Here is a 23,343-nt window from a genome sequence, read left to right on the forward strand (position 1 = left end):
GGGAAAGAAGACATTTTGCCTTTGAAGGGAGCCAGTGATGTGCCCAAAGCTTCTGAAAAATCCCTGCTGCAATGGAAGGATTGCTGCCTCTGGGAAGTGTCGGCACTGCTCGCAATCTTTTCTAAAAAACCCCGAATCAATGCTTGCTTTTGGGCAGAGGCCGTAAGAAATCTTTCCATGGATTCAGGGAATCATTGCCGCATATGCCAGCTGTTATTTGGTGCCTTTGGACGATGCCGTGTGCAAGAGCCCTGGCCACAGTTAATCCGTGCTCAAGGTCTTGAATGGCAACCTCTTCTCACCCATTGCTCTTTTGAAGCATCTGCAGCCTCCAGCAGGAAGCTGTCGATGAGGAGATGCCAGGCAAGGGGGGCATCAGGGTTGGCATTGGGCAGCAGCTCTGGAGTCCCCCCATTTGGTCTAAGCAATGGTAAGAGCTAAGGATTTCTCACCTGTCCGTTGCCACTCCAGTTGCCATTCCAAATGCCACTGCCATTCCAATTGTTACCGCCGTTCCAACCGCCATTCCAGTTGCCATTCCAATTGTTACCACCGTTCCAACCTCCATTCCAATTGATACCGCCATTCCAATTGTTACCGCCATTCCAGTTGTTACCGCCATTCCAATTGCCATTGCCATTCCAATTGTTGCCGCCATTCCAGTTGTTACCGCCATTCCAATTGCCATTGCCATTCCAATTGTTACCACCATTCCAATTGCCGTTCCAGTTGCCATTGCCATTCCAATTGCCATTCCAGTTGCCATTCCAGTTGCCATTCCAGTTGCCATTCCAGTTGCCATTCCAATTGCCATTGCCATTGCAGTACTGAAGCTCCACAGCTCTCAGGACATCGAGGGTAATGCATGGGCCCAGAGGCACCTGGGGTCCTTGGAAAGCTGGAATACAAGAGAAGACAAAACCCCATGAGCCAGTACCTAAGACCTTGGCTGTATTTTTACAAGAGGGTGCTGGTTTTGCTGTCAGCCAGCCAGGGTCTGGAGAATTGCTGCACTGAGAATGTTTGAGCTGTACAAGGGACAGATTCTGTTGGAGTCCCCAAAGAGCACCAGCTGTGTGGCTTGGCAAGGAATGCCCACAAAGACGTGTTCTTGAAAACCCTTTGGGATTTCCCGTGCAGAAATTGGGGCTCTATTGCACTGGCTCCTGAGAGTCCTGAAGGCTGGGCATTAGACAGTGAGGTTGCTGCCAGTTCATGGGCCCAGTCACATGGGCTATGACATTCTGAAAGAATCCTCCCATGTAACGGTCATTAACTCCCTGAGGAATGGGATGGTTGCCCCAGGGAAAAACCTACAAGGATCAAAGACTCTTGGCTTACTGTTGTGAAGTACATGGGTTAGGTGACTGCTGGGGTAAACACATCAGCAAGCTCTGTGCTGAAGGACAGTGGTTCTTAGAACAACCCTTCTTCCTGACTGGGAATTAGTGGGGACTTCTGTGCCGGCTGAAACACTCTGAACCAAAATTTCAGCCCCATCAAGCTTTCTGGAAAAGATTTGGCAAGGGTTTGTTTTGGGTCAATACAGGGGCTGTGACCCCAGCCTCTTGCAGTCCCCATGGGCAGAGGGACCGAACCCTTTGTGCAACTGCTGAAAGAAAACCCTTGGCGTCTGTGGGTTTTGAGGTGCAAGAGCAGCAACTGTGCCTTAGTCATGCCCCAGGAGACTAAAAGACCAGAGCAGTAACACTGAGAATTCCCATGCTTGCACTCACTGTGAACTTCGTAAGCCATGTAGGTGGTGAGTCCGCTGCACATAGCGGTGATGTCTATTCCGTAGGAGTTGAGGTTGTTGACCAATCCATTGGTGACAAAGGTGATCTTCTTGGTCGGCCTTCCAAGACCGAGCAGGTTCTAAACATGAAAAACCAGCATTCAGCACACTGAGTGTCAGATGCTCGTTCCAGCTCGGGCTATTCCTAGCTCTGGAATAATGACTCAGGCATGGATGCTTGAGTCCCACCTGCCTTTACGGACGCCATTTAATGCCCTGGGGGTCTGTGGAACCACTAGCAAGCCTTGTAGGCAGCTCTAAAAGCAGAGCTCGTTCTAATGGAGTCAGGGTGCAGGGAGCCTGAGGGCAAGTGGTAGCACAACAGAAGCACTGTAGGGCTCCACAGAGAACAGCTTTGCCCAGCCAGCTGCAGACATCCTCAACATCCTCAGAGAGAGTTGTGGAGAGAATAATGTAGCCCCTTCCTTCTTTAGGCCAGGCATTCCTACAACAAATTTCTCATCTACTCTAGAACTGAGTGCAAAGAAACTCTGCCACTAGAGACAATCTGATCCTCTCCAGAAAGGAAAAGCACATGAAGAAATGGCCTGATGATCTCCAGGGCCAGGAAGCTGCTCCTCCTTTGGAATCTTACCCTGCTCTCTTGTGCCAGGCGCGCCAGATTGTCAAAGCGGGGCATCTCGCTTCTGTTCATGATGGAAATGTAGCAGGTGTTCTGTTGCGTGACTTTGGTTGCAATGACGCCCTGTGAAATGAAGTTATTCAGCTCTCACAATTCAGGTTTTTTTCCAACTGTTAGTATTGACATAAAATCAGGAGGGAAACAATAATAAATGCTGGGAGTTTATACCCTCCATCGTGAACTCCAAATGGTTAGAATAAGAAACAATCACTGACCCAGGGCCGGCTGGACAAGGAGCCAGACTACCTGGATGCTTTTTGAATGAGCCCTGTCCCTGCTACTCACCGTGTTGTAGTTCCAGATGGTTTTCCAGGAGAAGCTGCCAGTCATTTGCTCAATGATTGCCACGTGCCATTGCCTGTTGATGGTCACAATTTGGGACTGGCCACCAATGATGACTTGTGTGTTGTTGAGGATGATGCCTGGAATCTGCTGAGACTGAAAAGCCAAGGGAAAGAAGACATTTTGCCTTTGAAAGGAGCCAGTGATGTGCCCAAAGCTTCTGAAAAATCCCTGCTGCAATGGAAGGATTGCTGCCTCTGGGAAGTGTCGGCACTGCTCGCAATCTTTTCTAAAATACCCCGAATCAATGCCTGCTTTTGGGCAGAGGCTGTAAGAAATCTTTCCATGGATTCAGGGAATCATTGCCGCATATGCCAGCTGTTATTTGGTGCCTTTGGACGATGCCGTGTGCAAGAGCCCTGGCCACAGTTAATCCGTGCTCAAGGTCTTGAATGGCAACCTCTTCTCACCCATTGCTCTTTTGAAGCATCTGCAGCCTCCAGCAGGAAGCTGTCGATGAGGAGATGCCAGGCAAGAAGGGCATCAGGGTTGGCTTTGGGCAGCAGCTCTGGAGTCCCCCCATTTGGTCTAAGCAGTGGTAAGAGCTAAGGTTTTCTCACCGGGAAATTGACACTGCCATTGCCAATGCAGTACTTCAGCTCCACAGCTCTCAGGACATCGAGGGTAATGCATGATCCCAGAGGCACCTGGGGTCCTTGGGAAACTGGAAAAGAAAAGACAAAACCCCATGCGCCAATGCCTTAGACCTTGGCTTGCTGTCTTTAGGGGGGTGCTGGGGTAGCTCGGAGCCAGCCAGGTTCCGAAGAATTGCTGTACTGGGAATGGTTGAGCTGTACAAGAGACAGATTCTCTTGAAATCCCCATGGAGCACTGGCTCTGTGGCTCAGCAGGGAATGCCCACAAAGACGTAGTCTTGAAAACCCTTTGGGATTTCCTGTGCAGAAATTGGGGCTCTATTGCACTGGCTCTTGAGAGTCCCGAAGGATGGGCATTGCACATTGAGGCTGCTGCCAGTTCATGGGCCCAGACACATGGGCTATGATATTCAGAAAGACTCCTACCAACTGGAAGTCATTTAAGTACTTAAGGATAAACCTACAAGGATCGAAGCCACATGGCTTAGTATTGTGAAGCACAAGGGTCTGGTGGCTGCCTGGGCAAAGTTCAGCAGTAAGCTCTAACCTGAAGGACAGCAGTTCTTAGAATGACACTTCTTCCTGATGGGATATTTCAGGAAAGAACAGTTTGAAGCAAAACTCTCTAGGCCCTAATTTAAGCCCCATTAGCTTCCTGGAGATGAGCTGTAAGGGTTTGGTTTGGTTCATTTATGGGGGCTGTGACCCCAGCCTCTTGCAGTCCCCATGGGCAGAGGTGCCAAACCCTTTGTGCAACTGCTGAAAGAAAACCCTTGGCGTCTGTGGGTTTTGAGGTGCAAGAGCAGCAACTGTGCCTTAGTCATGCCCCAGGAGACTAAAAGACCAGAGCAGTAACACTGAGAATTCCCATGCTTGCACTCACTGTGAACTTCGTAAGCCATGTAGGTGGTGAGTCCGCTGCACATAGCGGTGATGTCTATTCCGTAGGAGTTGAGGTTGTTGACCAATCCATTGGTGACAAAGGTGATCTTCTTGGTCGGCCTTCCAAGACCGAGCAGGTTCTAAACATGAAAAACCAGCATGCAGCAAGCTGAGTGTCAGGAGCTAGTTCCTGCAAGGCCTGTTCCTCTGGCTGTTTGAGCCCAACGTGCCTTTAGGAACATCTTTGAATTCCCTGGGGGTCTGTGGGACGACTAGCAAGCCTTGTAGGCAGCTCCAAAGGCAGAGCTCGTTCTAAGGGAGTCAGGGTGCAGGGAGCCTGAGGGGAAGTGGCAACGCAAGGAAAGCGTTGAAGAGGAGATGAGGAGTGTGGCCGCTCTGTGGAGCCAGAGCTCCTTCCAAAGCATTTGCACATTTGCTGCCCTGGTCCCTCAGAGGCACTCAGGCTGGAAGGCTGGAAGGCCGGCAGGAGAAGTCTCTTCCTGCCGCCCGTTCTAACCTGGAACCCAAGAGAACAGGAGCAAGGCTGGTCAGATACATTTGCTCTCTGACTATTTGCAGGAGGTGCTTAGGGCCCCTCTCTGTGACCCCCTGGGTGCTCTAGTGGGACAGGTCTTTCTGAACAACTCCCACGGGCTTTGTTTCAAATAAATTGCTCCTCTCTTGTCCTCCTGGAATGATCTGTGGCCCGGCTCAAGTCCCTTGCTGCCTTCCTGCTGTCTTCTCTCATGCCCTCTGCTTCCCTCTGCTCTCTAGCTCCTTCCTTAGCTAGGGCCACAAGTCTCCAGGCATGTGGGGGAAGGGTTCAGGAATAGGGAGACGCTCTCTCATGCCCCAAAGGACAAGGGAATCTGGCCAAGAGTAGCTGCAACAGCAAGTTTGGAGCTGACCAATGCAGTTTGGTACCGAACAGTCTATGAAGAACTTTGAGATCTAGGCATTCCAAAAAGATTAAGGCCCTTGAAGGGCTCCTCAGAGCCCTTTGCTTTACGCAGCAAACTGCAGAGCTCAACATCCTCCGAGAAAGTGGAGCTGGGGGAAGGATAATACAGCCCCTTCCTTCTTTAGGCCAGGCATTCCTACAACAAATTTCTCATCTACTCTAGAACTGAGTGCAAAGAAACTCTGCCACTAGAGACAATCTGATCCTCTCCAGAAAGGAAAAGCACATGAAGAAATGGCCCGATGATCTCCAGGGCCAGGAAGCTGCTCCTCCTTTGGAATCTTACCCTGCTCTCTTGTGCCAGGCGCGCCAGATTGTCAAAGCGGGGCGTCTCGCTTCTGTTCATGATGGAAATGTAGCAGGTGTTCTGTTGCGTGACTTTGGTTGCAATGACGCCCTGTGAAATGAAGTTATTCAGCTCTCACAATTCAGGTTTTTTTCCAACTGTTAGTATTGACATAAAATCAGGAGGGAAACAATAACAAATGCTGGGAGTTTATACCCTCCATCGTGAACTCCAAATGGTTAGAAAAAGAAACAATCGCCGACCCAGGGCCGGCTGGACAAGGAGCCAGACTACCTGGATGCTTTTTGAATGAGTCCTGTCCCTGCTACTCACCATGTTGTAGTTCCAGATGGTTTTCCAGGAGAAGCTGCCAGTCATTTGCTCAATGATTGCCACGTGCCATTGCCTGTTGATGGTCACAATTTGGGACTGGCCACCAATGATGACTTGTGTGTTGTTGAGGATGATGCCTGGAATCTGCTGAGACTGAAAAGCCAAGGGAAAGAAGACATTTTGCCTTTGAAAGGAGCCAGTGATGTGCCCAAAGCTTCTGAAAAATCCCTGCTGCAATGGAAGGATTGCTGCCTCCGGGAAGTGTCGGCACTGCTCGCAATCTTTTCTAAAAAACCCCGAATCAATGCTTGCTTTTGGGCAGAGGCCGTAAGAAATCTTTCCATGGATTCAGGGAAGCATTGCCGTATATGCCAGCTGTTATTTGGTGCCTTTGGACGATGCCGTGTGCAAGAGCCCTGGCCACAGTTAATCCGTGCTCAAGGTCTTGAATGGCAACCTCTTCTCACCCATTGCTCTTTTGAAGCATCTGCAGCCTCCAGCAGGAAGCTGTCGATGAGGAGATGCCAGGCAAGGAGGGCATCAGGGTTGGCATTGGGCAGCAGCTCTGGAGTCCCCCCATTTGGTCTAAGCAATGGTAAGAGCTAAGGATTTCTCACCTGTCCGTTGCCACTCCAGTTGCCATTCCAAATGCCACTGCCATTCCAATTGTTACCGCCGTTCCAACCGCCATTCCAGTTGCCATTCCAATTGTTACCACCGTTCCAACCTCCATTCCAATTGATACCGCCATTCCAATTGTTACCGCCATTCCAGTTGTTACCGCCATTCCAATTGCCATTGCCATTCCAATTGATACCGCCATTCCAGTTGTTACCGCCATTCCAATTGCCATTGCCATTCCAATTGTTACCACCATTCCAATTGCCGTTCCAGTTGCCATTGCCATTCCAATTGCCATTCCAGTTGCCATTCCAGTTGCCATTCCAGTTGCCATTCCAGTTGCCATTCCAATTGCCATTGCCATTGCAGTACTGAAGCTCCACAGCTCTCAGGACATCGAGGGTAATGCATGGGCCCAGAGGCACCTGGGGTCCTTGGAAAGCTGGAATACAAGAGAAGACAAAACCCCATGAGCCAGTACCTAAGACCTTGGCTGTATTTTTACAAGAGGGTGCTGGTTTTGCTGTCAGCCAGCCAGGGTCTGGAGAATTGCTGCACTGAGAATGTTTGAGCTGTACAAGGGACAGATTCTGTTGGAGTCCCCAAAGAGCACCAGCTGTGTGGCTTGGCAAGGAATGCCCACAAAGACGTGTTCTTGAAAACCCTTTGGGATTTCCCGTGCAGAAATTGGGGCTCTATTGCACTGGCTCCTGAGAGTCCTGAAGGCTGGGCATTAGACAGTGAGGTTGCTGCCAGTTCATGGGCCCAGTCACATGGGCTATGACATTCTGAAAGAATCCTCCCATGTAACGGTCATTAACTCCCTGAGGAATGGGATGGTTGCCCCAGGGAAAAACCTACAAGGATCAAAGACTCTTGGCTTACTGTTGTGAAGTACATGGGTTAGGTGACTGCTGGGGTAAACACATCAGCAAGCTCTGTGCTGAAGGACAGTGGTTCTTAGAACAACCCTTCTTCCTGACTGGGAATTAGTGGGGACTTCTGTGCCGGCTGAAACACTCTGAACCAAAATTTCAGCCCCATCAAGCTTTCTGGAAAAGATTTGGCAAGGGTTTGTTTTGGGTCAATACAGGGGCTGTGACCCCAGCCTCTTGCAGTCCCCATGGGCAGAGGGACCGAACCCTTTGTGCAACTGCTGAAAGAAAACCCTTGGTGTCTGTGGCTTTTGAGGTGGAAGGGCAGCAATTGTGCCTTAGTCATGCCCCAGGAGACTAAAAGACCAGAGCAGTAACACTGAGAATTCCCATGCTTGCACTCACTGTGAACTTCGTAAGCCATGTAGGTGGTGAGTCCGCTGCACATAGCGGTGATGTCTATTCCGTAGGAGTTGAGGTTGTTGACCAATCCATTGGTGACAAAGGTGATCTTCTTGGTCGGCCTTCCAAGACCGAGCAGGTTCTAAACATGAAAAACCAGCATTCAGCACACTGAGTGTCAGATGCTCGTTCCAGCTCGGGCTATTCCTAGCTCTGGAATAATGACTCAGGCATGGATGCTTGAGTCCCACCTGCCTTTACGGACGCCATTTAATGCCCTGGGGGTCTGTGGAACCACTAGCAAGCCTTGTAGGCAGCTCAAAAAGCAGAGCTCGTTCTAATGGAGTCAGGGTGCAGGGAGCCTGAGGGGAAGTGGTAGCACAACAGAAGCACTGTAGGGCTCCACAGAGAACAGCTTTGCCCAGCCAGCTGCAGACATCCTCAACATCCTCAGAGAGAGTTGTGGAGGGAATAATGTAGCCCCTTCCTTCTTTAGGCCAGGCATTCCTACAACAAATTTCTCATCTACTCTAGTACTGAGTGCAAAGAAACTCTGCCACTAGAGACAATCTGATCCTCTCCAGAAAGGAAAAGCACATGAAGAAATGGCCTGATGACCTCCAGGGCCAGGAAGCTGCTCCTCCTTTGGAATCTTACCCTGCTCTCTTGTGCCAGGCGCGCCAGATTGTCAAAGCGGGGCATCTCGCTTCTGTTCATGATGGAAATGTAGCAGGTGTTCTGTTGCGTGACTTTGGTTGCAATGACGCCCTGTGAAATGAAGTTATTCAGCTCTCACAATTCAGGTTTTTTTCCAACTGTTAGTATTGACATAAAATCAGGAGGGAAACAATAACAAATGCTGGGAGTTTATACCCTCCATCGTGAACTCCAAATGGTTAGAATAAGAAACAATCACTGACCCAGGGCCGGCTGGACAAGGAGCCAGACTACCTGGATGCTTTTTGAATGAGCCCTGTCCCTGCCACTCACCGTGTTGTAGTTCCAGATGGTTTTCCAGGAGAAGCTGCCAGTCATTTGCTCAATGATTGCCACGTGCCATTGCCTGTTGATGGTCACAATTTGGGACTGGCCACCAATGATGACTTGTGTGTTGTTGAGGATGATGCCTGGAATCTGCTGAGACTGAAAAGCCAAGGGAAAGAAGGCATTTTGCCTTTGAAGGGAGCCAGTGATGTGCCCAAAGCTTCTGAAAAATCCCTGCTGCAATGGAAGGATTGCTGCCTCCGGGAAGTGTCGGCACTGCTCGCAATCTTTTCTAAAATACCCCGAATCAATGCCTGCTTTTGGGCAGAGGCTGTAAGAAATCTTTCCATGGATTCAGGGAATCATTGCCGCATATGCCAGCTGTTATTTGGTGCCTTTGGACGATGCTGTGTGCAAGAGCCCTGGCCACAGTTAATCTGTGCTCAAGGTCTTGAATGGCAACCTCTTCTCACCCATTGCTCTTTTGAAGCATCTGCAGCCTCCAGCAGGAAGCTGTCGATGAGGAGATGCCAGGCAAGGAGGGCATCAGGGTTGGCTTTGGGCAGCAGCTCTGGAGTCCCCCCATTTGGTCTAAGCAGTGGTAAGAGCTAAGGTTTTCTCACCGGGAAATTGACACTGCCATTGCCAATGCAGTACTTCAGCTCCACAGCTCTCAGGACATCGAGGGTAATGCATGATCCCAGAGGCACCTGGGGTCCTTGGGAAACTGGAAAAGAAAAGACAAAACCCCATGCGCCAATGCCTTAGACCTTGGCTTGCTGTCTTTAGGGGGGTGCTGGGGTAGCTCGGAGCCAGCCAGGTTCCGAAGAATTGCTGTACTGGGAATGGTTGAGCTGTACAAGAGACAGATTCTCTTGAAATCCCCATGGAGCACCGGCTCTGTGGCTCAGCAGGGAATGCCCACAAAGACGTAGTCTTGAAAACCCTTTGGGATTTCCTGTGCAGAAATTGGGGCTCTATTGCACTGGCTCTTGAGAGTCCCGAAGGATGGGCATTGCACATTGAGGCTGCTGCCAGTTCATGGGCCCAGACACATGGGCTATGATATTCAGAAAGACTCCTACCAACTGGAAGTCATTTAAGTTCTTAAGGATAAACCTACAAGGATCGAAGCCACATGGCTTAATATTGTGAAGCACAAGGGTCTGGTGGTTGCCTGGGCAAAGTTCAGCAGTAAGCTCTAACCTGAAGGACAGCAGTTCTTAGAATGACACTTCTTCCTGATGGGATATTTCAGGAAAGAACAGTTTGAAGCAAAACTCTCTAGGCCCTAATTTAAGCCCCATTAGCTTCCTGGAGATGAGCTGTAAGGGTTTGGTTTGGTTCATTTATGGGGGCTGTGACCCCAGCCTCTTGCAGTCCCCATGGGCAGAGGTGCCAAACCCTTTGTGCAACTGCTGAAAGAAAACCCTTGGCGTCTGTGGGTTTTGAGGTGCAAGAGCAGCAACTGTGCCTTAGTCATGCCCCAGGAGACTAAAAGACCAGAGCAGTAACACTGAGAATTCCCATGCTTGCACTCACTGTGAACTTCGTAAGCCATGTAGGTGGTGAGTCCGCTGCACATAGCGGTGATGTCTATTCCGTAGGAGTTGAGGTTGTTGACCAATCCATTGGTGACAAAGGTGATCTTCTTGGTCGGCCTTCCAAGACCGAGCAGGTTCTAAACATGAAAAACCAGCATGCAGCAAGCTGAGTGTCAGGAGCTAGTTCCTGCAAGGCCTGTTCCTCTGGCTGTTTGAGCCCAACGTGCCTTTAGGAACATCTTTGAATTCCCTGGGGGTCTGTGGGACGACTAGCAAGCCTTGTAGGCAGCTCCAAAGGCAGAGCTCGTTCTAAGGGAGTCAGGGTGCAGGGAGCCTGAGGGGAAGTGGCAACTCAAGGAAAGCGTTGAAGAGGAGATGAGGAGTGTGGCCGCTCTGTGGAGCCAGAGCTCCTTCCAAAGCATTTGCACATTTGCTGCCCTGGTCCCTCAGAGGCACTCAGGCTGGAAGGCTGGAAGGCCGGCAGGAGAAGTCTCTTCCTGCCGCCCGTTCTAACCTGGAACCCAAGAGAACAGGAGCAAGGCTGGTCAGATACATTTGCTCTCTGACTATTTGCAGGAGGTGCTTAGGGCCCCTCTCTGTGACCCCCTGGGTGCTCTAGTGGGACAGGTCTTTCTGAACAACTCCCACGGGCTTTGTTTCAAATAAATTGCTCCTCTCTTGTCCTCCTGGAATGATCTGTGGCCCGGCTCAAGTCCCTTGCTGCCTTCCTGCTGTCTTCTCTCATGCCCTCTGCTTCCCTCTGCTCTCTAGCTCCTTCCTTAGCTAGGGCCACAAGTCTCCAGGCATGTGGGGGAAGGGTTCAGGAATAGGGAGACGCTCTCTCATGCCCCAAAGGACAAGGGAATCTGGTCAAGAGTAGCTGCAACAGCAAGTTTGGAGCTGACCAATGCAGTTTGGTACTGAGCAGTCTATGAAGAACTTTGAGATCTAGGCATTCCAAAAAGATTAAGGCCCTTGAAGGGCTCCTCAGAGCCCTTTGCTTTACGCAGCAAACTGCAGAGCTCAACATCCTCCGAGAAAGTGGAGCTGGGGGAAGGATAATACAGCCCCTTCCTTCTTTAGGCCAGGCATTCCTACAACAAATTTCTCATCTACTCTAGAACTGAGTGCAAAGAAACTCTGCCACTAGAGACAATCTGATCCTCTCCAGAAAGGAAAAGCACATGAAGAAATGGCCTGATGATCTCCAGGGCCAGGAAGCTGCTCCTCCTTTGGAATCTTACCCTGCTCTCTTGTGCCAGGCGCGCCAGATTGTCAAAGCGGGGCGTCTCGCTTCTGTTCATGATGGAAATGTAGCAGGTGTTCTGTTGCGTGACTTTGGTTGCAATGACGCCCTGTGAAATGAAGTTATTCAGCTCTCACAATTCAGGTTTTTTTCCAACTGTTAGTATTGACATAAAATCAGGAGGGAAACAATAACAAATGCTGGGAGTTTATACCCTCCATCGTGAACTCCAAATGGTTAGAAAAAGAAACAATCGCCGACCCAGGGCCGGCTGGACAAGGAGCCAGACTACCTGGATGCTTTTTGAATGAGTCCTGTCCCTGCTACTCACCGTGTTGTAGTTCCAGATGGTTTTCCAGGAGAAGCTGCCAGTCATTTGCTCAATGATTGCCACGTGCCATTGCCTGTTGATGGTCACAATTTGGGACTGGCCACCAATGATGACTTGTGTGTTGTTGAGGATGATGCCTGGAATCTGCTGAGACTGAAAAGCCAAGGGAAAGAAGACATTTTGCCTTTGAAGGGAGCCAGTGATGTGCCCAAAGCTTCTGAAAAATCCCTGCTGCAATGGAAGGATTGCTGCCTCTGGGAAGTGTCGGCACTGCTCGCAATCTTTTCTAAAAAACCCCGAATCAATGCTTGCTTTTGGGCAGAGGCCGTAAGAAATCTTTCCATGGATTCAGGGAAGCATTGCCGCATATGCCAGCTGTTATTTGGTGCCTTTGGACGATGCCGTGTGCAAGAGTCCTGGCCACAGTTAATCCGTGCTCAAGGTCTTGAATGGCAACCTCTTCTCACCCATTGCTCTTTTGAAGCATCTGCAGCCTCCAGCAGGAAGCTGTCGATGAGGAGATGCCAGGCAAGGAGGGCATCAGGGTTGGCATTGGGCAGCAGCTCTGGAGTCCCCCCATTTGGTCTAAGCAATGGTAAGAGCTAAGGATTTCTCACCTGTCCATTGCCACTCCAGTTGCCATTCCAAATGCCACTGCCATTCCAATTGTTACCGCCGTTCCAACCGCCATTCCAGTTGCCATTCCAATTGTTACCACCGTTCCAACCTCCATTCCAATTGATACCGCCATTCCAATTGTTACCGCCATTCCAGTTGTTACCGCCATTCCAATTGCCATTGCCATTCCAATTGTTGCCGCCATTCCAGTTGTTACCGCCATTCCAATTGCCATTGCCATTCCAATTGTTACCACCATTCCAATTGCCGTTCCAGTTGCCATTGCCATTCCAATTGCCATTCCAGTTGCCATTCCAGTTGCCATTCCAGTTGCCATTCCAGTTGCCATTCCAATTGCCATTGCCATTGCAGTACTGAAGCTCCACAGCTCTCAGGACATCGAGGGTAATGCATGGGCCCAGAGGCACCTGGGGTCCTTGGAAAGCTGGAATACAAGAGAAGACAAAACCCCATGAGCCAGTACCTAAGACCTTGGCTGTATTTTTACAAGAGGGTGCTGGTTTTGCTGTCAGCCAGCCAGGGTCTGGAGAATTGCTGCACTGAGAATGTTTGAGCTGTACAAGGGACAGATTCTGTTGGAGTCCCCAAAGAGCACCAGCTGTGTGGCTTGGCAAGGAATGCCCACAAAGACGTGTTCTTGAAAACCCTTTGGGATTTCCCGTGCAGAAATTGGGGCTCTATTGCACTGGCTCCTGAGAGTCCTGAAGGCTGGGCATTAGACAGTGAGGTTGCTGCCAGTTCATGGGCCCAGTCACATGGGCTATGACATTCTGAAAGAATCCTCCCATGTAACGGTCATTAACTCCCTGAGGAATGGGATGGTTGCCCCAGGGAAAAACCTACAAGGATCAAAGACTCTTGGCTTACTGTTGTGAAGTACATGGGTTAGGTGACTGCTGGGGTAAACACATCAGCAAGCTCTGTGCTGAAGGACAGTGGTTCTTAGAACAACCCTTCTTCCTGACTGGGAATTAGTGGGGACTTCTGTGCCGGCTGAAACACTCTGAACCAAAATTTCAGCCCCATCAAGCTTTCTGGAAAAGATTTGGCAAGGGTTTGTTTTGGGTCAATACAGGGGCTGTGACCCCAGCCTCTTGCAGTCCCCATGGGCAGAGGGACCGAACCCTTTGTGCAACTGCTGAAAGAAAACCCTTGGTGTCTGTGGCTTTTGAGGTGGAAGGGCAGCAATTGTGCCTTAGTCATGCCCCAGGAGACTAAAAGACCAGAGCAGTAACACTGAGAATTCCCATGCTTGCACTCACTGTGAACTTCGTAAGCCATGTAGGTGGTGAGTCCGCTGCACATAGCGGTGATGTCTATTCCGTAGGAGTTGAGGTTGTTGACCAATCCATTGGTGACAAAGGTGATCTTCTTGGTCGGCCTTCCAAGACCGAGCAGGTTCTAAACATGAAAAACCAGCATTCAGCACACTGAGTGTCAGATGCTCGTTCCAGCTCGGGCTATTCCTAGCTCTGGAATAATGACTCAGGCATGGATGCTTGAGTCCCACCTGCCTTTACAGATGCCATTTAATGCCCTGGGGGTCTGTGGAACCACTAGCAAGCCTTGTAGGCAGCTCTAAAAGCAGAGCTCGTTCTAATGGAGTCAGGGTGCAGGGAGCCTGAGGGCAAGTGGTAGCACAACGGAAGCACTGTAGGGCTCCACAGAGAACAGCTTTGCCCAGCCAGCTGCAGACATCCTCAACATCCTCAGAGAGAGTTGTGGAGGGAATAATGTAGCCCCTTCCTTCTTTAGGCCAGGCATTCCTACAACAAATTTCTCATCTACTCTAGTACTGAGTGCAAAGAAACTCTGCCACTAGAGACCTCTGTGATGTGATCCTCTCCAGAAAGGAAAAGCACATGAAGAAATGGCCTGATGACCTCCAGGGCCAGGAAGCTGCTCCTCCTTTGGAATCTTACCCTGCTCTCTTGTGCCAGGCGCGCCAGATTGTCAAAGCGGGGCATCTCGCTTCTGTTCATGATGGAAATGTAGCAGGTGTTCTGTTGCGTGACTTTGGTTGCAATGACGCCCTGTGAAATGAAGTTATTCAGCTCTCACAATTCAGGTTTTTTTCCAACTGTTAGTATTGACATAAAATCAGGAGGGAAACAATAACAAATGCTGGGAGTTTATACCCTCCATCGTGAACTCCAAATGGTTAGAATAAGAAACAATCACTGACCCAGGGCCGGCTGGACAAGGAGCCAGACTACCTGGATGCTTTTTGAATGAGCCCTGTCCCTGCCACTCACCGTGTTGTAGTTCCAGATGGTTTTCCAGGAGAAGCTGCCAGTCATTTGCTCAATGATTGCCACGTGCCATTGCCTGTTGATGGTCACAATTTGGGACTGGCCACCAATGATGACTTGTGTGTTGTTGAGGATGATGCCTGGAATCTGCTGAGACTGAAAAGCCAAGGGAAAGAAGGCATTTTGCCTTTGAAGGGAGCCAGTGATGTGCCCAAAGCTTCTGAAAAATCCCTGCTGCAATGGAAGGATTGCTGCCTCCGGGAAGTGTCGGCACTGCTCGCAATCTTTTCTAAAATACCCTGAATCAATGCCTGCTTTTGGGCAGAGGCCGTAAGAAATCTTTCCATGGATTCAGGGAATCATTGCCGCATATGCCAGCTGTTATTTGGTGCCTTTGGACGATGCCGTGTGCAAGAGCCCTGGCCACAGTTAATCCGTGCTCAAGGTCTTGAATGGCAACCTCTTCTCACCCATTGCTCTTTTGAAGCATCTGCAGCCTCCAGCAGGAAGCTGTCGATGAGGAGATGCCAGGCAAGGAGGGCATCAGGGTTGGCATTGGGCAGCAGCTCTGGAGTCCCCCCATTTGGTCTAAGCAATGGTAAGAGCTAAGGTTTTCTCACCGGGAAATTGACACTGCCATTGCCAATGCAGTACTTCAGCTCCACAGCTCTCAGGACATCGAGGGTAATGCATGATCCCAGAGGCACCTGGGGTCCTTGGGAAACTGGAAAAGAAAAGACAAAACCCCATGCGCCAATGCCTTAGACCTTGGCTTGCTGTCTTTAGGGGGGTGCTGGGGTAGCTCGGAGCCAGCCAGGTTCCGAAGAATTGCTGTACTGGGAATGGTTGAGCTGTACAAGAGACAGATTCTCTTGAAATCCCCATGGAGCACCGGCTCTGTGGCTCAGCAGGGAATGCCCACAACGACGTAGTCTTGAAAACCCTTTGGGATTTCCTGTGCAGAAATCGGGGCTCTATTGCACTGGCTCTTGAGAGTCCCGAAGGATGGGCATTGCACATTGAGGCTGCTGCCAGTTCATGGGCCCAGACACATGGGCTATGATATTCAGAAAGACTCCTACCAACTGGAAGTCATTTAAGTACTTAAGGATAAACCTACAAGGATCGAAGCCACATGGCTTAGTATTGTGAAGCACAAGGGTCTGGTGGCTGCCTGGGCAAAGTTCAGCAGTAAGCTCTAACCTGAAGGACAGCAGTTCTTAGAATGACACTTCTTCCTGATGGGATATTTCAGGAAAGAACAGTTTGAAGCAAAACTCTCTAGGCCCTAATTTAAGCCCCATTAGCTTCCTGGAGATGAGCTGTAAGGATTTGGTTTGGTTCATTTATGGGGGCTGTGACCCCAGCCTCTTGCAGTCCCCATGGGCAGAGGTGCCAAACCCTTTGTGCAACTGCTGAAAGAAAACCCTTGGCGTCTGTGGGTTTTGAGGTGCAAGAGCAGCAACTGTGCCTTAGTCATGCCCCAGGAGACTAAAAGACCAGAGCAGTAACACTGAGAATTCCCATGCTTGCACTCACTGTGAACTTCGTAAGCCATGTAGGTGGTGAGTCCGCTGCACATAGCGGTGATGTCTATTCCGTAGGAGTTGAGGTTGTTGACCAATCCATTGGTGACAAAGGTGATCTTCTTGGTCGGCCTTCCAAGACCGAGCAGGTTCTAAACATGAAAAACCAGCATGCAGCAAGCTGAGTGTCAGGAGCTAGTTCCTGCAAGGCCTGTTCCTCTGGCTGTTTGAGCCCAACGTGCCTTTAGGAACATCTTTGAATTCCCTGGGGGTCTGTGGGACGACTAGCAAGCCTTGTAGGCAGCTCCAAAGGCAGAGCTCGTTCTAAGGGAGTCAGGGTGCAGGGAGCCTGAGGGGAAGTGGCAACGCAAGGAAAGCGTTGAAGAGGAGATGAGGAGTGTGGCCGCTCTGTGGAGCCAGAGCTCCTTCCAAAGCATTTGCACATTTGCTGCCCTGGTCCCTCAGAGGCACTCAGGCTGGAAGGCTGGAAGGCCGGCAGGAGAAGTCTCTTCCTGCCGCCCGTTCTAACCTGGAACCCAAGAGAACAGGAGCAAGGCTGGTCAGATACATTTGCTCTCTGACTATTTGCAGGAGGTGCTTAGGGCCCCTCTCTGTGACCCCCTGGGTGCTCTAGTGGGACAGGTCTTTCTGAACAACTCCCACGGGCTTTGTTTCAAATAAATTGCTCCTCTCTTGTCCTCCTGGAATGATCTGTGGCCCGGCTCAAGTCCCTTGCTGCCTTCCTGCTGTCTTCTCTCATGCCCTCTGCTTCCCTCTGCTCTCTAGCTCCTTCCTTAGCTAGGGCCACAAGTCTCCAGGCATGTGGGGGAAGGGTTCAGGAATAGGGAGACGCTCTCTCATGCCCCAAAGGACAAGGGAATCTGGCCAAGAGTAGCTGCAACAGCAAGTTTGGAGCTGACCAATGCAGTTTGGTACTGAGCCGTCTATGAAGAACTTTGAGATCTAGGCATTCCAAAAAGATTAAAGCCCTTGAAGGGTTCCTCAGAGCCCTTTGCTTTACGCAGCAAACTGCAGAGCTCAACATCCTCAGAGAAAATGGAGCAGGGGGAAGGATAATACAGCCCCTTCCTTCTTTAGGCCAGGCATTCCTACAACAAATTTCTCATCTACTCTAGTACTGAGTGCAAAGAAACTCTGCCACTAGAGACAATCTGATCCTCTCCAGAAAGGAAAAGCACATGAAGAAATGGCCCGATGATCTCCAGGGCCAGGAAGCTGCTCCTTCTTTGGAATCTTACCCTGCTCTCTTGTGCCAGGCGCTCCAGATTGTCAAAGCGGGGCATCTCGCTTCTGTTCATGATGGAAATGTAGCAGGTGTTCTGTTGCGTGACTTTGGTTGCAATGACGCCCTGTGAAATGAAGTTATTCAGCTCTCACAATTCAGGTTTTTTTCCAACTGTTAGTATTGACATAAAATCAGGAGGGAAACGATAACAAATGCTGGGAGTTTATACCCTCCATCGTGAACTCCAAATAGTTAGAATAAGAAACAATCGCCGACCCAGGGCCGGCTGGACAAGGAGCCAGACTACCTGGATGCTTTTTGAATGAGCCCTGTCCCTGCCACTCACCGTGTTGTAGTTCCAGATGGTTTTCCAGGAGAAGCTGCCAGTCATTTGCTCAATGATTGCCACGTGCCATTGCCTGTTGATGGTCACAATTTGGGACTGGCCACCAATGATGACTTGTGTGTTGTTGAGGATGATGCCTGGAATCTGCTGAGACTGAAAAGCCAAGGGAAAGAAGACATTTTGCCTTTGAAGGGAGCCAGTGATGTGCCCAAAGCTTCTGAAAAATCCCTGCTGCAATGGAAGGATTGCTGCCTCCGGGAAGTGTCGGCACTGCTCGCAATCTTTTCTAAAAAACCCCGAATCAATGCCTGCTTTTGAGCAGAGGCTGTAAGAAATCCTTCCATGGATTCAGGGAATCATTGCCGCATATGCCAGCTGTTATTTGGTGCCTTTGGACGATGCCGTATGCAAGAGCCCTGGCCACAGTTAATCTGTGCTCAAGGTCTTGAATGGCAACCTCTTCTCACCCATTGCTCTTTTGAAGCATCTGCAGCCTCCAGCAGGAAGCTGTCGATGAGGAGATGCCAGGCAAGAAGGGCATCAGGGTTGGCATTGGGCAGCAGCTCTGGAGTCCCCCCATTTGGTCTAAGCAATGGTAAGGGCTAAGGATTTCTCACCTGTCCGTTGCCACTCCAGTTGCCATTCCAAATGCCACTGCCATTCCAATTGTTACCGCCGTTCCAACCGCCATTCCAATTATTACCGCCATTCCAATTGTTACCACCGTTCCAACCTCCATTCCAATTGTTACCACTGTTCCAACCTTCATTCCAATTGTTACCGCCATTCCAATTGCCATTGCCGTTCCAATGTCCATTCCAATTGATATTGCCATTCCAGTTGTTACCGCCATTCCAATTTCCGTTCCAATTGCCATTTCCAATGTTATTGCCATTCCAGCCACCATTCCAGTTGCCATTCCCATTGGTATTGCAGTACTTCAGATCGAGAGCTTGCAAGATATTGAGGGTTACGCATGATCCCAGATTTCCTTGGAGGCCTGTGTAGGTAACAAAAGGAGAAAAAAAGCCTGTGACCACATGTCTTAAAATTTGGTTGCCTTTATACAGGAAGGTTCTGGTGTTCCTGAGAGCCAGCCAGGTTCTGAAGAATTGCTGCACCTGGATTGTTTGAGCTGTACAAGAGACAGATTCTCTTGAAATCCCCATGGAGCACTGGCTCTGTGGCTCAGCAGGGAATGCCCACAAAGACGTAGTCTTGAAAACCCTTTGGGATTTCCCATGCAGAAATTGAGGCTATATTGCACTGGCTCCTGAGAGTCCTGAAGGTTGATCATTAGACAGTGAGGCTGCTGCCAGTTCATGGGCCCAGTCACACGGGCTGTGACATTCTGAAAGAAGCCTACCATGTAAAGGTCATTAATGCCCTGAGGAATGGGATCATTGCCCCAGGAAAAAACCTAAAAGGATTGAAGGCACTTGATTTAATGATGTGAAGCACACGGATTTGGTGGCTTCCTGGGTTAGCTCATCATCAGTATCTGTTCTGAAAAACAGTGGTTCTTAGAATGACACTTCTTCCTGACTGGGCTTTACAATGGAGCACAGTGTGGCTGGAAACACTCCGGATCCAAATTTAGGCTCTGTTAGGCAACCTGGAGATGAGCTGTAAGGATTTGGTTTGGTTCATTTATGGGGGCTGTGACCCCAGCCTCTTGCAGTCCCCATGGGCAGAGGTGCCAAACCCTTTGTGCAACTGCTGAAAGAAAACCCTTGGCGTCTGTGGGTTTTGAGGTGCAAGAGCAGCAACTGTGCCTTAGTCATGCCCCAGGAGACTAAAAGACCAGAGCAGTAACACTGAGAATTCCCATGCTTGCACTCACTGTGAACTTCGTAAGCCATGTAGGTGGTGAGTCCGCTGCACATAGCGGTGATGTCTATTCCGTAGGAGTTGAGGTTGTTGACCAATCCATTGGTGACAAAGGTGATCTTCTTGGTCGGCCTTCCAAGACCGAGCAGGTTCTAAACATGAAAAACCAGCATGCAGCAAGCTGAGTGTCAGGAGCTAGTTCCTGCAAGGCCTGTTCCTCTGGCTGTTTGAGCCCAACGTGCCTTTAGGAACATCTTTGAATTCCCTGGGGGTCTGTGGGACGACTAGCAAGCCTTGTAGGCAGCTCCAAAGGCAGAGCTCGTTCTAAGGGAGTCAGGGTGCAGGGAGCCTGAGGGGAAGTGGCAACGCAAGGAAAGCGTTGAAGAGGAGATGAGGAGTGTGGCCGCTCTGTGGAGCCAGAGCTCCTTCCAAAGCATTTGCACATTTGCTGCCCTGGTCCCTCAGAGGCACTCAGGCTGGAAGGCTGGAAGGCCGGCAGGAGAAGTCTCTTCCTGCCGCCCGTTCTAACCTGGAACCCAAGAGAACAGGAGCAAGGCTGGTCAGATACATTTGCTCTCTGACTATTTGCAGGAGGTGCTTAGGGCCCCTCTCTGTGACCCCCTGGGTGCTCTAGTGGGACAGGTCTTTCTGAACAACTCCCACGGGCTTTGTTTCAAATAAATTGCTCCTCTCTTGTCCTCCTGGAATGATCTGTGGCCCGGCTCAAGTCCCTTGCTGCCTTCCTGCTGTCTTCTCTCATGCCCTCTGCTTCCCTCTGCTCTCTAGCTCCTTCCTTAGCTAGGGCCACAAGTCTCCAGGCATGTGGGGGAAGGGTTCAGGAATAGGGAGACGCTCTCTCATGCCCCAAAGGACAAGGGAATCTGGCCAAGAGTAGCTGCAACAGCAAGTTTGGAGCTGACCAATGCAGTTTGGTACTGAGCCGTCTATGAAGAACTTTGAGATCTAGGCATTCCAAAAAGATTAAAGCCCTTGAAAGGCTCCTCAGAGCCCTTTGCTTTATGCAGCAAACTGCAGAGCTCAACATCCTCAGAGAAAGTGGAGCTGGGGGAAGGATAATACAGCCCCTTCCTTCTTTAGGCCAGTCATTTCTATAATAAACTCCCTATATGCATTACTGATTAGAGAAAGGAGGCTCTGCCACTAGAGACAATGTGATCCTCTCCAGAAAGAAAAACAGAAGAAAAAAACCAACCAATGATCTCCAGGGCCAGGAAGCTGCTCCTTCTTTGGAATCTTACCCTGCTCTCTGCTGCCAGTCGGGCCAGATTATCAAAGCTTGGCATGTCAGTTCTGTTCATGATGGAAATGTAGCAGGTGTTCTGTTGTGTGACTTTGGTTGCAATGACACCCTGTGAAATAGAATTTTTTCTCATTCAGTGTTCAGGTTTTCTGACTGCTGAGGTTGTGTCAAAGTAGGGGTGCAAACAGTAATGAATACTGGGATTTTCAACCCCACATCATTTACTTTAAATATTTAGAATATAGAAGCTGCCCTCATCCTTGCATCACCTTTTTAACTTTACTCCTTCCTTCCACTCACCGTGTTGTAGTTCCAGATCGTTTTCCATGATAAATTTTTGCTCTTTTGCTCAATGATTGCCACTCTTGTCTGGCTATTGATCTTTACGCTTTGTGAGATACCGGTGATAGTGATTTGGGAGTCTCCACCAAAGATGATTTCCTGGTTTTGATTTGTCTGCTGCTGCTGAGACTGAAAAATCAAATGGTGTGCTTTTAGATGGTAACATTAGTCAGTGATGTCTCCAATGCTTTTCAAAACCCTTTCAACAATAGAAGATCTGTCTCGCCCTCAAGAGCCAGTAGTGCCCTCAGTATTTTCAAATAGACCCAAAATCAAGGCATTGGCATTGGGCAATAGCCATAAGAATTCCATTCAAGCATTCCATTAATCACTGCTGCATCTGACACCTGTCATCTAGTGCCTTTAGAGTTTCATCTGTTTGAGAAGACTTCAATTCTTTTCCTTCAAAGGGGTGAAGAAAGAATCAAAAGTATTTCATGGAACAGGGAATAGAGGCAGAGCAGCCATTCATGTGGAAATTGGTCACTGTACTCACATAATCAGCAAGGGCTGGAGTCAGGATGAGTCCAAGAAGGACGGCAGTCAAAATCTGAAATGAAAATCAAATACAAATGTGTAATTGCAGCTCTGGCTGACAAATCTGATCATGAGAATCCTTCTTCCCTTTTCCTAATCTGGTGTTTAAGGGATCCTTGGATCCTTTTTGGCTTTCATGCTGGGATTGCATCAGTGCCCCAAAAGGGAGGCACTCTTGCTTTACCCCAGGGCACTGCAAAGTAGACACATTTCACACTTGCTCTTTCAGGAGCTGAATCTCAAGTTGTTTCTCAGACCTGTGCAGGCTCACACAGGTATTTTACAAGAGTGAGGAGAAAGCTTTTCCTTTTCTTCTGCTCTGGCATTACAGGGAAGGGCTTGATCCCCTAGTGCAGTGCTCCAGTTGTGCAAAAGCATTGACAATAATGGACATGGATTAGGCTTCCTGTTTTCTGAATAATGTACAGCCAAGCTGTGAAAAAATCCTTTACCTCCTCAGCTCCTCTGGGGAGCAGAGGGTGAGTTGCTCATTCTGGAGCAGCAAAATGTCTCCAGAGAAAGCCTTAGTGCCCCAGAGAGGCAGAACCCTTCTGAGAGATAAAGGAATGGGTTTGAATCAAAGTTTCAGTATATAAGGAAGAAAAGCATGCATACTCACAGGGAGATTCATCCTGACTGCAGAGCTGATGCTCCTGCAGGTAGAAAGAACAGTGTGAACCCTCCACCTTTTATATGTTTTCTGAATTTGCTGTGGAAGTGCTAAGTGGTACAATAAAATTATTTTGTCATTTGTTTCCCTGTCACTTCTCCCTGAAAATTATTTCCTCGTGTAACTAGTTGATAAACATGAGGATTGTACTTCTGAACATTTTGACCTGCTGGAATCTGATAGTTATCAAATAGGAGTCAATTTGCAGTGAAAAATTAAATATGTTTTTGCATTTTTCTGACATGTACTATTTACTTTTGAAAATTCACATCAAACTTAAGACCGGAGATACCGTAGTGCTTAAACAAGAGCATAAAAAGCTTTGCATTAGACAAAATGTGTGAAAGCCTTTTTACCTTCCAAAATATACTGTATGTTATCAGATCACCATAGCGCCCACTAAAATACAGCAGTGAGGGCTGAGGCATCTGTGCCTCCATGGCCTTGTCAAAGCAGCCCTGAGACATTTACACCTTTCCAGCTTTATTAATTTACAATACTTGACAGATTTTTCCTCCTAAGTGCATGAAATGAACGCAGTTTTGCAAGCAGCTGGACCTTGCTGCCGGTGCTTTGCTCTCCTGTTGGAGCTCTGGCTTTAAGCAGGACGGTATTGCAGCAGGCACTGTCCCTTGCCAGGAGCAGCTGTGCCCTGCTCTTCCCTGCCTGGAGACCAGGGAGGCTCAGGTTTGGGCGGGCAGTGGCTACCCTTGTTTGCCCACGAGGCTGCTGGGCTCTTTGTGCTGCACGGTGACCGTGGGGCTGCGAGATCCACCCCAGTCTCTGCTCAGGTCACATCCTGGCTGCCTGGGGGTGCGTGGCATCATCTTCTGGGACAGGGCTCACGGCCCCC

At 49.5% G+C, this 23,343-nt stretch overlaps 2 protein-coding genes across 2 annotated transcripts in view; both read right to left on the reverse strand.

The window, feature by feature from the left end:
* LOC134054589 (uncharacterized) overlaps positions 1 to 9,608 on the reverse strand; it is a 48,540-nt gene extending 38,932 nt beyond the window's left edge. Inside the window, exons 1-14 of the mRNA XM_062510444.1 lie at positions 9,581 to 9,608; positions 9,344 to 9,447; positions 8,727 to 8,879; positions 8,394 to 8,504; positions 7,740 to 7,878; positions 6,814 to 6,901; positions 5,839 to 5,995; positions 5,506 to 5,616; positions 4,260 to 4,398; positions 3,353 to 3,435; positions 2,724 to 2,876; positions 2,391 to 2,501; positions 1,737 to 1,875; positions 453 to 889 (exon numbers count right to left, since the gene is read on the reverse strand). Coding sequence (XP_062366428.1) covers positions 453 to 889; positions 1,737 to 1,875; positions 2,391 to 2,501; positions 2,724 to 2,876; positions 3,353 to 3,435; positions 4,260 to 4,398; positions 5,506 to 5,616; positions 5,839 to 5,995; positions 6,814 to 6,901; positions 7,740 to 7,878; positions 8,394 to 8,504; positions 8,727 to 8,879; positions 9,344 to 9,447; positions 9,581 to 9,608 — 1,953 coding nt within the window. The remainder of the gene's footprint in view (positions 1 to 452; positions 890 to 1,736; positions 1,876 to 2,390; positions 2,502 to 2,723; positions 2,877 to 3,352; positions 3,436 to 4,259; positions 4,399 to 5,505; positions 5,617 to 5,838; positions 5,996 to 6,813; positions 6,902 to 7,739; positions 7,879 to 8,393; positions 8,505 to 8,726; positions 8,880 to 9,343; positions 9,448 to 9,580) is intronic.
* Positions 9,609 to 9,697: 89 nt separating this feature from the next.
* Positions 9,698 to 22,957, reverse strand: LOC134054591 (uncharacterized). Its single transcript, XM_062510445.1, has 18 exons — positions 22,847 to 22,957; positions 21,242 to 21,412; positions 20,940 to 21,050; positions 19,694 to 19,832; positions 18,772 to 18,850; positions 17,851 to 18,007; positions 17,518 to 17,628; positions 16,272 to 16,410; positions 15,365 to 15,447; positions 14,736 to 14,888; positions 14,403 to 14,513; positions 13,743 to 13,881; positions 12,605 to 12,895; positions 12,309 to 12,406; positions 11,842 to 11,994; positions 11,509 to 11,619; positions 10,263 to 10,401; positions 9,698 to 9,897 (listed from the first exon to the last, which is right to left on the reverse strand). The coding sequence occupies exons 1-18, from the start codon at positions 22,955 to 22,957 to the stop codon at positions 9,698 to 9,700; spliced, it is 2,496 nt and encodes an 831-aa protein (XP_062366429.1).
* Between the last annotated feature and the right edge of the window lie 386 nt (positions 22,958 to 23,343).

This window comes from Cinclus cinclus, chromosome 29 (assembly GCF_963662255.1).
Source record: "Cinclus cinclus chromosome 29, bCinCin1.1, whole genome shotgun sequence".
Classification (NCBI taxonomy): Eukaryota; Metazoa; Chordata; class Aves; order Passeriformes; family Cinclidae; genus Cinclus; species Cinclus cinclus.